The 14,062-nt window shown below is 41.6% G+C and overlaps 2 protein-coding genes and 1 long non-coding RNA gene across 7 annotated transcripts in view; 2 read left to right on the top strand and 1 right to left on the bottom strand.

Annotated features, from left to right (window-relative positions):
- Nucleotides 1-3,613, top strand: part of PIGF (phosphatidylinositol glycan anchor biosynthesis class F) — a 34,920-nt gene extending 31,307 nt beyond the window's left edge. For all 3 annotated transcript variants that reach the window (XM_081833509.1, XM_081833511.1, XM_081833508.1), the window contains exon 6: nt 3,295-3,613. In XM_081833509.1, coding sequence (XP_081689635.1) covers nt 3,295-3,408 — 114 coding nt within the window. In that variant the 3' untranslated portion in view covers nt 3,409-3,613. The remainder of the gene's footprint in view (nt 1-3,294) is intronic.
- Nucleotides 1-14,062, top strand: part of LOC145723890 (uncharacterized) — a 1,084,435-nt gene that overhangs the window by 304,967 nt on the left and 765,406 nt on the right. The window lies entirely within an intron of this gene.
- The window catches only part of RHOQ (ras homolog family member Q), a 36,454-nt gene continuing 23,018 nt past the window's right edge, over nt 627-14,062 (bottom strand). Inside the window, exons 3-5 of one of the 2 annotated variants that reach the window (XM_081833512.1) lie at nt 7,708-7,872; nt 7,305-7,400; nt 627-3,969 (exon numbers count right to left, since the gene is read on the bottom strand). In XM_081833512.1, the coding sequence (XP_081689638.1) occupies nt 3,814-3,969; nt 7,305-7,400; nt 7,708-7,872 (417 nt within the window). In that variant the 3' untranslated portion in view covers nt 627-3,813. The remainder of the gene's footprint in view (nt 3,970-7,304; nt 7,401-7,707; nt 7,873-14,062) is intronic. The other variant, XM_081833513.1, reaches the window with a different exon arrangement.

Below are 14,062 nucleotides of genomic sequence, written 5' to 3'. Positions count from 1 at the left end.
CTTAGAGGAAAGGTGATTTAGTGGGCAGCCTCCCCCAGCTCCCTTCGGCTGCTCCTTTTGCCATTCCCTGTCCTGGGAATAAAAAATCAGAAAGGTTGCCCATATATGAAGAAATTCTCCTTTAACAAAATGTGTCACAGTTAAGGGCTCCTTATTCCAGGAAAGTCAAGCAGGAAAGCCTGATTCATGACTAGCAAATAGTCTTCAAAGCCAGTCCAACATTTTAACTTGCTGATGGCATGGATTTCTTAAGAATTGAATAAATAGCAAGTGTTCTAAGCCTCCACCCCTCATTAAACACAACTTTTAAACTCATCTCGGCACATCACTGGAGGTGCAGTACGGCGGCTGTGTAAGGAACGTGCGTGTGGTGTGCGTATGTTTGGAAACGAAGAGCCGTACTGAAATTACAAAGTGACTCAAGTAGAATTTAGTGACCCAAATTGGAATTTGGCTAGGATTCATGAGGGATTATTATTCTCGCTACACTTTGACAATGTGCTTTTTTAACAAAGTGCAGGTGCTCACACTTGGCTGGTGATTAGACTCACAGCTTGAGAAACAGGAATGAGTATTACCCCAAACGTTTACATAGGGTGTTAAATAAAAACTACTAAGGTAAGAAGTTCAATGCTTTACATAGATAGTAAACTATGCATATTATTTTATTTATAACCCCATGTGTTAAGATGGGACACTGTTAAAGTAACAATCACTTAAAAACAACAACCAACAAACCAGTTATTTAATTTGGTACTTAAGAGTAATAATTAAAAATCAAATGGAAGCAACGCCTAAAGTAACTAATTCACAATAAAAACCATTAATTCAGGCTCTACTTACTGGAAATAAGATCATTCAACATGGGCTAACCTAAAATGTATCTGTAGAAACAGAATAAGGGTACAAGTTAGCAAAGTATTAGAAATAAGACTTCAGGGAGCCCCTAAAATTATTTTTAAGAATTTCAGAACTGATTATATGCAAAAAAAAAAAAAGTAACTGTACGTTAAGTTCATTCATACATGACCTTATTTGAAGCAATGTATTTGCATTGACTAGCAAAATTCATGTCAGTAAGATATTTTTGAAGTATTTTATTTCCCAGATATTTGACTACTTTGAACTAGTTGTTCCAGTGATTAGTCTCAATTTCTGCTGAAACTTAAGTCTTTAATGAGGACGTGCTTCTGAAAATAAGGCAATTTTTCTACAATCTGCTCATGAATAGAAAACAAATCTTTGGTTTTTATAGGGTGGCAGGAAGGATTGAGTGCAAAAAGAAATACTAAGGAATCAAAGCAATGAAAAGGCTCTTAATAAGCAATGGGAAACTCCAAACCCCATCAAGGTCAATAGAGTACCTAAGGCACCTCAGGTTCAGATGATACAATCATCTTTGCTTAGAGTTCTAATAATCTATATACAGGATTTTTACCATCTTAATGTGCAGCTGAAAAGGTAATGTCCAACAATGAATACTGTGAATAAGAAAGAAGAGAATCATAAGAGTTGATAAATGGGAGAGATGTTGGAGGTCCTCTCGTTCTACCTCCCATGTTTATAGATGAAGAAACTGAGGCCCAGGCAGGAAACAGTGACACCAGAGTTTGTGTTTCCGGATTCCTAGTCCATTTCTCGTAGGGCATATCAAATTCTAGACTTTAATTGGCTAGTAAACCAAGTATGAAAAGCTTCAGAGGTGAATTTGAAGAAAAAAAAAAGTCCCCATCAAATCCCCAAAGGCCAGTTGGAAACGTATAATACTTTACTGTCTTAATTCCTTTATACCATGTGTTGGACAACTTAGTTAATATACTAATTGACTTACGCAATTCCTTTCAGTTGTATCTAAAAATAGCTAATAATTAACCGACCCAAATTAAATGAGAAAGTTACATAAAGATTCTGTTTGAACACACATAAGGCCATGGTACTTAATATGAACCATCACTTTTTGGGAGAAGGAAGACATCCACTGTCCAGTTCGGAGAGAAAGATCCTGACTAGTTATCCAGTAGACTTTCCACTCTTCAGTGGGGAAGATGATGCTTATATTTTTAAAAATCTCTACAAAGCTCACATACAAGACAGTACATCCTAGATTTGTGACTGATACGAGCATTTAAGGCTGTCATTTTCAAGTATAAAAGTTTAGTGTTCCATTACCCAATCTGTGCAATAGACACAGCGATTAGCTCAAGTCATGGAAATTAACAGAAGCTTACCAAAGACATAAATAAATCATAATTTAGTCAACAGCAAGTTTAAATGTAGGAAAGGCTGGAGAAAAATTTATGGGTTAGATTATGCTTCTCTGAACTGCATTAATTTGTTCACATTGAAACTTTATCTAACACTATTGTCTGTTGCATGGCATTTGGAACAAGGCAGATCCAGTAGCAGACCAAACAAGGAAGCTTAATTAGGTTACAGAACTAGTAATTAAGATGGTTCACCTCTAACACAGTTCTATGGCCTGATCCCCCAAAGAAAGATTAGAAAAGGCTCCAGTATACCAAATAAGCTTCACAGATGAACATAATTTTTTTTTTTTTTTTTAAAGCAGGGCCTTTCACCTAGGGACTAGCATGCACTGCTTGTGGATGAAAGAAATCAACATTATTTACTTCTGGCTTGCTTGATGTAATATTGCAAAATGTAGTATGGCTGGAGAAAATGGGTATTTAGAAGCCAGTATTTCATTTAACTGACACTCTAGTTGTGTACATAAGTTGTAGTTCTAGAACTTCTGCTATGGTTCCAATACCTGTGTCTGAAAGGTAACATCAGTATTACTATGGAAGCAGTTGCTTTGTTATAAATTCCATGTAACATGCTCGAATTCTAGGTCTGTTCTCTTTAGCACTATTTAAAGTTTCTTGTAGTTTGGTCAGCATACACACGTCTCATGTCATCTGATTATATAAGCCAAGGTGGAAATTAAAAGACAAAATTGCCAGCTACTTCAGACAGCTATATCGAGTCCAGGATTATGACAAAGTCTGACCCAGAATTTTAATTTGTAATTTTAGGGTGTATCTCATGCAGTTTGGGGAGCATCAAACTAAATCTACAGTCGCCAGAAGCCTTGTTACAGTCGAATGTACATTAACTAGAATGTGTACATTTTTAGTGTTCATGATAAATGCAGTTATGACCTTATTACACTTTTGGCATTCTTTAAGAAAGCACATTAAGCTTTAATATAGAAATATTTAGGTTACACTTAACTTGTGCTCAAGTAATAATAAAACAGTTATTCTTTTTTGATCTCATACATTCTCTCCTCAGGTATGGCCCATCTCCTGTACGCTTGGAGCGACCTTTGGCTACGTGGCTGGCCTTGTGATTTCACCACTCTGGATATACTGGAATAGAAAGCAACTTACATACAAGAACAATTAATTGGAGCAAAGGGAGAAGATACTTCATTGTGCAGATTCCATAAAGACTGTGCAGAAATGTACATGGTCTAAGCCAGGCAGTTCCATTTACAGCACTGTTTTTTATGTAGTTACAACATGGTGTGATTGTAGCTTTTTAAACTATGAAACCCCTGAGATTGTACCTTCTAGTTGAAATAAAGTATTTATAGTAGATTGTGGCGTCAGATGCTGTTTGCTGCTTCTTGGACCTTTAAGAAACATTCTTAATGAATTTTATAGAATTCTGAGGACAGGTTTTGTTTTTGTTTTTTTTTTTTCAAGTTTTAAACTGCTTCATTATTTATAAGAGGTCTGGGTATAGCTGTAGCATTTCATATGCTCTTTGAGAGAAATGGACAGTTTCCTTGGCCACTGAAGAGGTTTCTCACGTAATCAAACAACAGTTTATACACCTTGATCCTATTCTTTTTTTTACTGTGTGTTTCTTTGGAGTTAAAATGGCTATGATAGCCTCATCAAAAACAGTCTTCAATCCCTTCTGGGTTAAAGCCGAACATTCCACATAGCAGCATGCTCCTATCTGGGAGGGAGAAAAAGAAATCACAAACATATAAAATCTTTTTTTACACAGTTGGTATGACACAACACCCCATTATAAGGAAGATGAGAAAACACAGCTATGCAGAAGGAATGAAATCAGCATCCATATTCATAAAAACCCAGAGACAGCCAACTAAAAACTAAGTGTATATCCTTCCACACTTATTTTATGAAAATTAATGTCATTCATCAAGTATTTACCGGTTACCTACCATATGCCAAGCACTGTTTTAGGTGCTGGAGATAATGTCAAGGAACTGAACAAAAGACCGAAGTGCCCGCTCTGTGATGCTTATATTTGCTTAAATCCTACCGGGGGAGGGCCCACCAAGGAAACAGAGAGCAGATGGTGGTGTGCACTTGGGAGCACAGAGCGGGGGAGATGGGGAGTGCACAGGACACAGGTGGGAAGCTTCTCAACAAAGTGGTGTGAGCAGTGAGCGCCACGGAGGGGAAAAGTTTCCAGGCAGACAGAGCCCTAGGTGGGAAGATGCTGAGGCAGGAGCATGAGTGGAGTGTTCAGGGAATGGTAAGGAAGCCAGAACGGCGGGAGAGAGGGAACAGCAAGCCGTGAGGCAGATGGTGAGGCAGCCCTGAGGCGGGGATACGGACTTGGGCTTCTACTCTAGGCGAGGCTCCATTCATTCATTCACTGGAAATTGAGCATTCTTATTTTGCCAAATGAGAGTATATAGCAGGGAACAAAATTAAGTCTCCCCGACTCTCAGGAAGCTTACATTTTAGAGGGAGAAGACCACCGCGAGCTACTAGAGGTAGAATGTCAGGAGGGAATACGTGGTCTAGGGAAGGAAGATAGATAGGGAGTGGGGACAAGATCAGGCAGGGTCTCACTGAGAAAGTGATATCTGAGCAGAGACCTAGACGGAGTGAGAAAATAATGTTCCATAGGGAAGAACACTCCAGGCAGAGGGAGGGGCAGAAGTACAAAGACCCCGAGGTACGAGACTCTGGGGACACAGCAAGGAGGCCATGTGCCTAGACTACGATCAGTGAGGGCGGGACATAGCAGGGTTCTCTACGCCCCGGTAAGGGCTCTGGCCCTCTGTGACTGGCTGGGGAACAGAGCAGTGACCTGATGGAGCTTGTATTTTTAAAGACTCACTCAGGCTGCTGCGTTGAGAACAGACTGACATGGGGTCACAGACAGAAGCAGAAAGGTGAGTCAGAGCTGTTCCGGTAATCCAGGCCAGAGAGAGGGGGGCCTGACCAGCCTGTTAGAGGAGCGGCTGGTGAGGAGCCTGCGGATGCCGGATGGATTGTGAAGGTAGGACAAGAGCTTCTGCCGCACGGCTGCCTGCACAGGAGGAGAGCGAGAGCAAAGTCGAGCGTGACTTCAGGGTTTTTGAGCTGAGTAACTGGGAGGACAGGCACGGAGGAGAAGATTAGGAATTCTGTTTTGGACATGTTAATTTTTAGATGCTTAGCCACCCAGATGGACTTGTTGGGTGAAGAGCTGGATAACCGAGTCCAGAGTTTAGGGAAGCGGTCAGGCTGGAGATAGAAACTCGGGTATCTTCAGTGGCAGACTTTTCAAACCACAAGACCGACCAGCTCACCTGGGCCTGGTGAGGGTGGCTGCAGAAGAGATGTTCCAGAAGCCGCATGCTGATCCCTGGGCATCCAGCATGCAGAGACAGGGACTTGAGACACGGAGGAGAGGCCATTGCCAGGGGACAGAACCAGGAGAGGGCAAGCAAGGGGGCCGGGCGAAAGTACTTTAAGGAGGAACCCAGGAACCCACTGCCCCAAATGCTGCCAACAGGCCTCCAAATGGGATCCTAGTGTTCTGCAACCACTTTTTTCCCCCTTAAACTACATAATAAATATAAACATCTCAATAGCTGTGTTAGTATAAATTTTTAATAGGTGTGGGGGCTTTTTCTTTTTTTTTTTTTGGCCTTTATAAACAATGCAGCAACTTTGTAGCCATCTCTTTAAGCACATCTGTAATAATTATTTTAAGATAAATTCCTACATATGGAATTGCCTGATCAAAAGTGTGCATGACTTTAAGGCTTTTGCCTATTATCAAGATGGCTTTTACTCAATGATCAACGATACGAGAGAGTGCCCATTTCCTTGCACCCCTGGAACAGTGGCTATTATAATTAATTTCTTTTTCTTTTTTTTTGCCAATTTTATAGGCGGAAATTGAACTTGCATTTGACAACGAAGGACTTAGAACATATTTCCTATATTCAATGGCAATCTGTATTTTTGGTAAATTTTCCATTAATGTTCTTAGCCCATTTTTCTACTGGGGTACACAGGTCTTTTTCTGATTAATTTATATGTAAGGAACTCCTGCATACTAAGATATTAACCCATTTTTTCAGCCACACATGTCAAGTTTGTTTTATGACTTTCAATTGTATCTCTGGCATTTGATGTATCAAATTTTTATGTAGTTAAATCACCAAGATTTTCATTTACCAATTTTACCTCTATGACATTTTAGAAATCCCTTTCTCTCCCTGAGATTATGAAACTGAATGCACGGAATTTCTAAAGCGATTTGTGAGTGAAGCTATTTGTCTTTTGTCTTAGGAAAAACTGTTCTCCAAAAAGCTTTCTCACTTTCTTCTGCCTCCTGATAGTACATTTAAAAAGACCTTATTAGATTCTGTTTCCACAAAGGTCCTATTAAAGTCACATCTAAAAAAATAGAATCCAATAATGTTAGGGGGCAGAGAGAAAAGTAAGCCTAGCTTCAGGGCGAGGGAGAACAGAAGTTAAAAGCTTTATGCACATCACAGTGGTGTATTTTTTAGAATGCTAGTATTTTCTATCTTTCATAAAAGGATTGGAAGAAAATTCAACACAGTTCTTTTCAAACCTAGCCATCATTTTTTGGTTTTAGCTGCAGATTTAAACTCATCCTATATGCCATTCTACCACCTACTCCAGGAGTCTTAACTGAAGACAGAGTCTGCTTTGGCACAGTATAAACATTTAAGAGATTTAAAAGGGCTTTTTCTGACGCCTCTTTCTACAGGTAACTTAAGAGGAAAATACTGTTGGCAGCTGTGCGTGCCTGGGCTCTGCGGTCAGGTCTTCCCTGCAACCCAGCTCTGCCATTTATTACGGACGGGACCTGACAAGTTATCTGACATCGCCAAGCCCTTGTTTGTTGTAGTCAGACCCGTGCGAGCAGGTGCAAGGATTAAATGAGATAATGCACGCACAGCACTCAAACAATGCCTGGCATAGAGTAAATGCACAATCAGTGTCAGCTTCTATTACTACCCAAGCTGCTTTTACGTTTATTTTTACATTCTGTTAAGGTTCCATTACCTCTTTTGCTAGTTTCTGTCCTTGTTCCACACAAATGGGTTTTTCTTTCATATCATTCAGTCTTGCTAAAGTTTTGGGGTCATCTCGGAGATCAATCTAATCAAGAAAGGTCAATAATGTCCCGTAATGTTACAAGTCTTTAAAGATAAATCAAACATGGAGTCCCATTTAATCCCCCATACCCAAAAAAGATTAAACAAATGAACTTCACTTTCAAAACCAGTTTTGGCACTACTTTTACCAAATTATTATTTTTCTATAATAAATAGAATTTATTATAATTTGCAACTGAGATTAAACATGCATATCTTTTGCTAAAACTTAAGACTATGTGTCTGAAAGCAACACCACAAGATGGGCCAAAGAGACTCTTCTTAAATGGGTAAAATTAAAGCAGACGTACCTGAGTTCCTATTAATAAAAAGGGTACATTTGGTGCGTATTCCTTAAGTTCCGGTACCCACTCCTCTTTCACATTTTGAAATGAGGCTGGATTTACCACAGAGAAGCATATAAGGAAGACATCTGTCATTGGATAAGATAAAGGCCTCAGACGATCATAGTCCTCCTAAGGAAGAGAGAAAAACCTCATTATTCCCATCTCTTTAGTTGACTAATAACAGGTGCGTAAGGTTACATGGTCGAAGAAGCAAAGTCAAGAGAATTCCACAAACAGAACGTGCGGCACTCTACACGAAACAAGATAATTCCATTTGTGTTTGTTATTCTTCCTTTTGAGATTACCAGTGGGCTAAGAGAATGAAAATACCATTAACAACCACAAGGAAACTTGGAGAAAATACATCGTGATTACTAAAGCTGTCACTAGAAACATTTTAAACCGAGACGTTTGCACAAAGAACTGATTAAAGCTGCAAGTCGTCTGACTAGTCTAATTTATAATGACTAACAGATGCTGAATGTTTGCTGTGTGCCGGGTCGTGATCCAGACACTCTCCCCTGCATTCCTTATTTCATCCTCCTAACAGCTACATGATAGGACTATTATCCCTGTTTTCCGCTGGAGGAAAAGGAGGCACAGAAGTTAAATAACCTGTGTAAACATGTACAGCCAGTAGAAAGGAGACGGGACTCGAACCCTGACAGTTTCACTCCAGAACCTACACCATAACCACTACACATTTCACGGAGACCTTAAATCGCTGCTTTCCCTGTTGATACTGTTTTCTTAATTACGCGTGCGTGCAAGTTTAAAGACAGAAACATAAAGAGTAAATGCACAAAAATCCCCCTTTCCTCTTTAATTTCCATTCCCTTCCCCAAATGTAGGTCTTTTCAGGTGTACCTTCTCAGTTCTTTTCTTTGCATCTATAAGCCTACAACTGTACATATTCAAACATCTATACATAGAAGAGATCAAGCGATCCATGTTGTTTTGCACCCCTCAGTATCTCCTGGAGAGCTTTCCAAACGAGAATATGTAAGACTACTATCTAATTTTATTTTTTTTTAAAGATTTATTCATTTTAGAGAGGGAGAGAGAGTGGGGGGAGGAGCAAAGGGAGAGAGAGAGAGAAGCTGACTGCCCCCTGAGCGCAGAGCCCAACTGGGGGCTCGATCTCATGACCCTGAGATCATGACCTAAGCTGAAAACAAGAGTCGGACGCTTCACCGACTGAGCCACCCAGGTGCCCCTGGCTTACTATATAATTTTAAACTGCTGCTTTGAATTCCACAGAAGGGCCGTCCTATTGATGGCTGTTTCAGGATCTCTCCATTACAAAAGGCAGAAGATTCTATTTTGCTTAGACTACTTTCTACAACACAAATATTCTGCTTATTTCCATTCTGGTGAGTGAACAGTCAGGACTCCATTTTTCTCGTGGTTAGATTCTCCTCTGGTTTCAGGGAAGCTTTATTCTTTGCCTCGGGCCACCACCCCTTCACAACTAAAACTGCATGAATGCAGAACTGAAGGACTATTAAAAATACCTTCCGCTCACGGTTTAGCTGTAGCATTTCCCTCATGGGGCAACTTTCCTTTCATGTCATCTTCCGACATTTTTCTTTTTCTTTAAGATTTTATTTATTTAAGAGAGAGAGAGCACGAGTGGGCTAGGAGCAGAGGGAGAGGGAGAAGCAGACTCCCCGAGAAGCAGGGAGCCTGACTCGGGGCTCGATCCCAGGACCCTGGGATCATGACCTGAGCCGAAGGCAGATGCTTAAAGACTGAGCCAACCAGTCTCAAACTCTTGACTTGGGAGTTAACCCTTCTGTTTCCCTCTGACGCTTTCAAAAAGCATAATTGCAGTCTGGAGCCGGGGGCAGTGGAAGGTTTCTCAGGTGCTGGCTATAACAGGACAAGAGGGGAAATGCCATCCCCAATCTTCTTTGCCTTTTATTTTTATTAATTTATTAAAGATTTTATTTATTTGACAGAGAGACACAGAGAGAGAGGGAACACATGCAGGGGGAGAGGGAGAGGAAGCAGCAGGCTTCCCGCTGAGCAGGGAGCCCGATGCGGGGCTCGATCCCAGGACCCAGGGATCATGACCCGAGCCAAAGGCAGACGCTTAACTGAGCCACCCAGGCGCCCCTGCCCTTTATTTTTAAACCAGGGGCCCTCTAACTGGTTTTGAAGAAAGCAGTGCTCTGGCATTGATGCATGGCGTTAATTAATGAAGAAATCAGGTAGCGTGCGTGTAGAACACATTGTACCCCAGCCAGTTACTTTAAGAGGGCTACCATGAAAAAATGTAACACGTTTCTACAATTTAGTTTGAGTGTTATGCAGTAGGATGGGTGCGTGGAATAAATAACGGCCATGAGAGGAAGCAGGGACAGCACCCATCTTAGCATTCTACCTGGCAACTCTAGGTTCCTGAGCAAACGTGTGCTCAGCGTGGCCAGGCAATGAATAGGTGGGTGCTCTTGTTAAAAATCTCTCATCCATAATTAAATAGCCCATTTTCACAGAATGAGAAATGAGGATACTATCTCAGGATTCTGAGGAATAAATGAAATCATGCAACAAAAGCATTCGGCATCGTGCCAGGCACATGCAAAGAATTCTCCTGGTGCTTAAACATAAATCCTTCATCCCACAGGAAACTGATTCCCTTTTTCCTCTGCAAATCCACGCAGGGTCCCCTCTGTCTCACACCAGGGCTGGCTTCGCAGCTCTCTCCCACCACAGAGAAGAAACTCTTTTGTGAGAAATAACATTTTCTGCACTGGTATCAAAATACACCAATCAAACAGGTCTCTTGAGGACAGTATAATTTTCAGATCAATGAAAGAGAATGCTATATTATCATTGTACTAATTAGTCATTTTGGAACTCAAGAGCCTGAAGGCTATTTGAAATGTAACCAATAAATAAATAATCAAATTAGATTTTTTAATGAAAATTTTACTTTTCAAGCAAATTTACCTCATCAGAGAAATAGAATGTGCACTCTTTCTCTAGAAGGGGATTAGAAGAAATAAAGAGTAAGCGAATGCAAAGCCCTCTAGAAATGCTTAATAACATTAACACAAATACTCCATAGAACATAGGTCTGTTGTACAGATCCCTTTCATAACCATAACTCACATAGACTTTCCTCAATGAGAGACACGCGGGCACATAGGAAGGAAATTAGACCAGTCATTTCTAGACACTTGTAAAATTGCAGATTTTGTTGGAATAATTAAACTGTGATGGACTGAGGTTATAACAAAAACAAAGACAAGTATATTTAGAACTCCTTGGAAGGCAATGTTACTTCTTATATCTGAACTATCGAAAATGAACTACTGCCTCTCATCTGCGGCTAAATAATTGGCAGTTATTATATGAAGGAGACCTTTCTGCTTCTATTCAGCCTGAGTAATTAGAAATCCAATCATAGATAGCAAAGTAAAAAAAAATAAATTCTCCCCTGTGCATGCTGTACCCTGCGTCACGGTATGACACTGTTTATGGCCACCGTGCGGGATCTTGGGTGAACTCAAGGTGCAATGAAGATTTGGGAGGAAAATAGGCTGAAGCATACAGCACCTTTCACCTCCAGCTTTACTTCTGAAATTTGGTGACACAAAGAAAGCTGAATATGGAACAACAGCCCTTACTTTTATTTTTTAAATTTTTTTTAAGATTTCATTTATTTATTTGACAGACACAGCGAGAGAGGGACACAAGCAGGGGGAGTGGGAGAGGGAGAAGCAGGCTTCACGCAGAGCAGGGAGCCCGATGTGGGGCTCGATCCCAGGACTCCGGGATCATGACCTGAGCCGAAGGCAGACGCTTAACGACTGAGCCACCCAGGCGCCCAGATTATATCTGATTTGTAAGACACCTTATTACATGTGCAAAGCTCTCTCATATTTGTATGTCCAAAACAAGGCAGTGGTGTGCATGACGTGCCTGTGGGCCTCACCAGTGCCTTGGGGACCTCAAGGCCACAGCCTAGAAGACGACATCGGGGTGCTGGTGTGGCCACAGGCAGAAGTCTGGCACCGAAGAGGAAGAATCTGATAGGTGGGGAAAGACACAACATTTCTAACAGTCTCTGCTCAGAGGGGGTTTATGGCAAGAGAGACAAACATAGGCGAACACTTTATCACAAGTCAGAACGGGGTAAATACTAAGAGTTACAGTAATGAGGGGATGCTAAGAAAAGACTCAGAAGAGGCAGTATTTAGTCGTGCCCTACTAAATGGAAAGGTACAGATACGACCTGCCAGCCACGTGGCTTTGGTCAACTCACTTCTTTCTTAGAGGCTTAGTGTCTCTGCCACAAACTGGGAGAATGTCAGGGACAAATGCTTTGAAGGCTATAAAGTGCTCTAAGAACGTCTTACACCGCCAAAGAATCCAGGATGTTAGTTCAACTGAGGAAATAGTCATTTATCAATGACTACGAGAGTCTTCCTCTGTACACAACCTACGATCAGAAAAAGCAGGACCAGAGCAGAGAATTCTTTAACAGACAAGCCCCAGGGGACGCCCTGGTGGCTCAGTCGGTTAGCGGCTGCCTTAGGCTCACTCGGGTCATGATCCCAGCGCCCTGCGATCGAGTCCCACATCGGGCTCCTTGCTCAGCCTGCTTCTCCCTCTGCCTGTGCTCGCTCTGTCAAATAAATAAAATCTTAAAAACAAACAAACAAACAAAAACAGACAAGCCCCAGATGTCCGAAGTCTAGACCAGCTTCTGACTCCTTTATGAGATAGATAAAACGTAAGACAACCAAGTAAGAACGGCCCTTACGACTGGTGGCTTATGGAACGTGAAGGGGCAACTCTGTCACTTCCAAAGCACATAGTAGCAACCTCTATCCAAACATGTGTTTCTACGAAGAAGCCCAAAATAGGTATCAGGCCTGGCTCTGGGAACACTCCACCCCGCAAAGGGCGCTCTCCCAAATCCGAGAGGCCACGTGCACTGCAGCTAGCTTCTGAAGATGAAAAGTGTTTTGTGAGAAATCCAACTTAGAACCACTTCTGCGGTAATTCTCCGTAATAGTAGTCTGTGAAGCCCCGTCTCCTTTGTGTAGTTTTTGGGTCACCTTTTGAGCTCATTTTGCATTTAACTCTGTGAAATGAAAACATCATTTTTTAGCCCCCCCACCCCGAAAATAACTGTCTTTCAAGGAAGCTGGGTTGGGTCCCTTTGGGGAGCATTTTGTTAAGTTGGTTCAACAAGCATCAGTGATGAGTTTATTGAATTCGCCCCCCTCTCCTTAAACTAAAGAGCACTGGGGAAGGAGAAAGAATTTTGTTAAAGGGCTATAAATTCCTAAGAGGTCAATGTTTTCAAAAGGTTTCCAAATATTTGGCTTTATTATTAGTATTTTTTGATCTTTAGTTCGGTTGTGAAGTGGTATAATTTGTAAGATCACCGGCCCAAGTAGCTGTTAGTGAAAAAGTTCTTGAAATGGAAGGGTTAGCTTCTGATTTTTGGCAACTGTCATCTTCATGTACTTTGATTCGTACTAAGTCAGTCTTCCAATTAATTTAACGATTATTGGAGAGCTAGTGAACCAGATCTTTGGCCTCTGTTCCATCACTATCTTCCTTTTGACCGCCTGACTGATCCTAAGTCCTGTTCAGATGGGCTGGAGAAAAAGGAGAGAAAATGAGGCATGGGGTAGCAGAAGGACAGTGTGCTCTGTCTGACCGCGTCCTCACGACCCAACACTTCCTCATCTCCAAAAGGAGAGGCCTGCCCTGGATGGGCACATCACAGAGTTCAAAATGCTCAGCCTAACACTGTTCACCCCCGGGGGCAGCCCTAGTAACAGATTTAATGTGGGAGGAGGTTTCAACTACTGGCTAGCAATCAAGCTCTAGGATTCTGTTTTATCTGCACTGACCCCACAAGGCAGAGGATCAAGACTTGGCTAAATATGGCCCTTCGGCGAGCTTCATTTCCCCATCTGTGAAGGGAGAATAAATATAGCACACACATGTTAAGATAAATGAGAGAGCTGGTCAAGTGTTTTGAGCTCTTCAACACACACGCCTGACTTTCCAAAAAAAGACAAACCACAACTTCAGAGCTGGTGCGATTTCTTTTGTGCACAGCGAGGTGACTTCCCTTGTTGTAAAGGATTTAGAGCTGAAATTCTACATCGTCGGCGGCTCTAATTACAAGTCTCTTTCACTGAAACGGAGGTCAGCTGGCCTAAGGCATGCAGAAAGAAGGTAAATGTCAGGACACACTCCCATGCAGGACACTTCTTTTCGGGTTTTCTCGGCACAAAGTTCACGGCGGTGGAATATTTGTTCATTCATTTGTCCCACCAAGTACCCA

This window comes from Leptonychotes weddellii, chromosome 10, assembly GCF_054177405.1.
Source record: "Leptonychotes weddellii isolate Sample4059 chromosome 10, ASM5417740v2, whole genome shotgun sequence".
Lineage (NCBI taxonomy): Eukaryota > Metazoa > Chordata > Mammalia > Carnivora > Phocidae > Leptonychotes > Leptonychotes weddellii.
The sequence above is the reverse complement of the archived record's forward strand: the minus strand, read 5'-3'. Positions and strand labels throughout refer to the sequence as shown.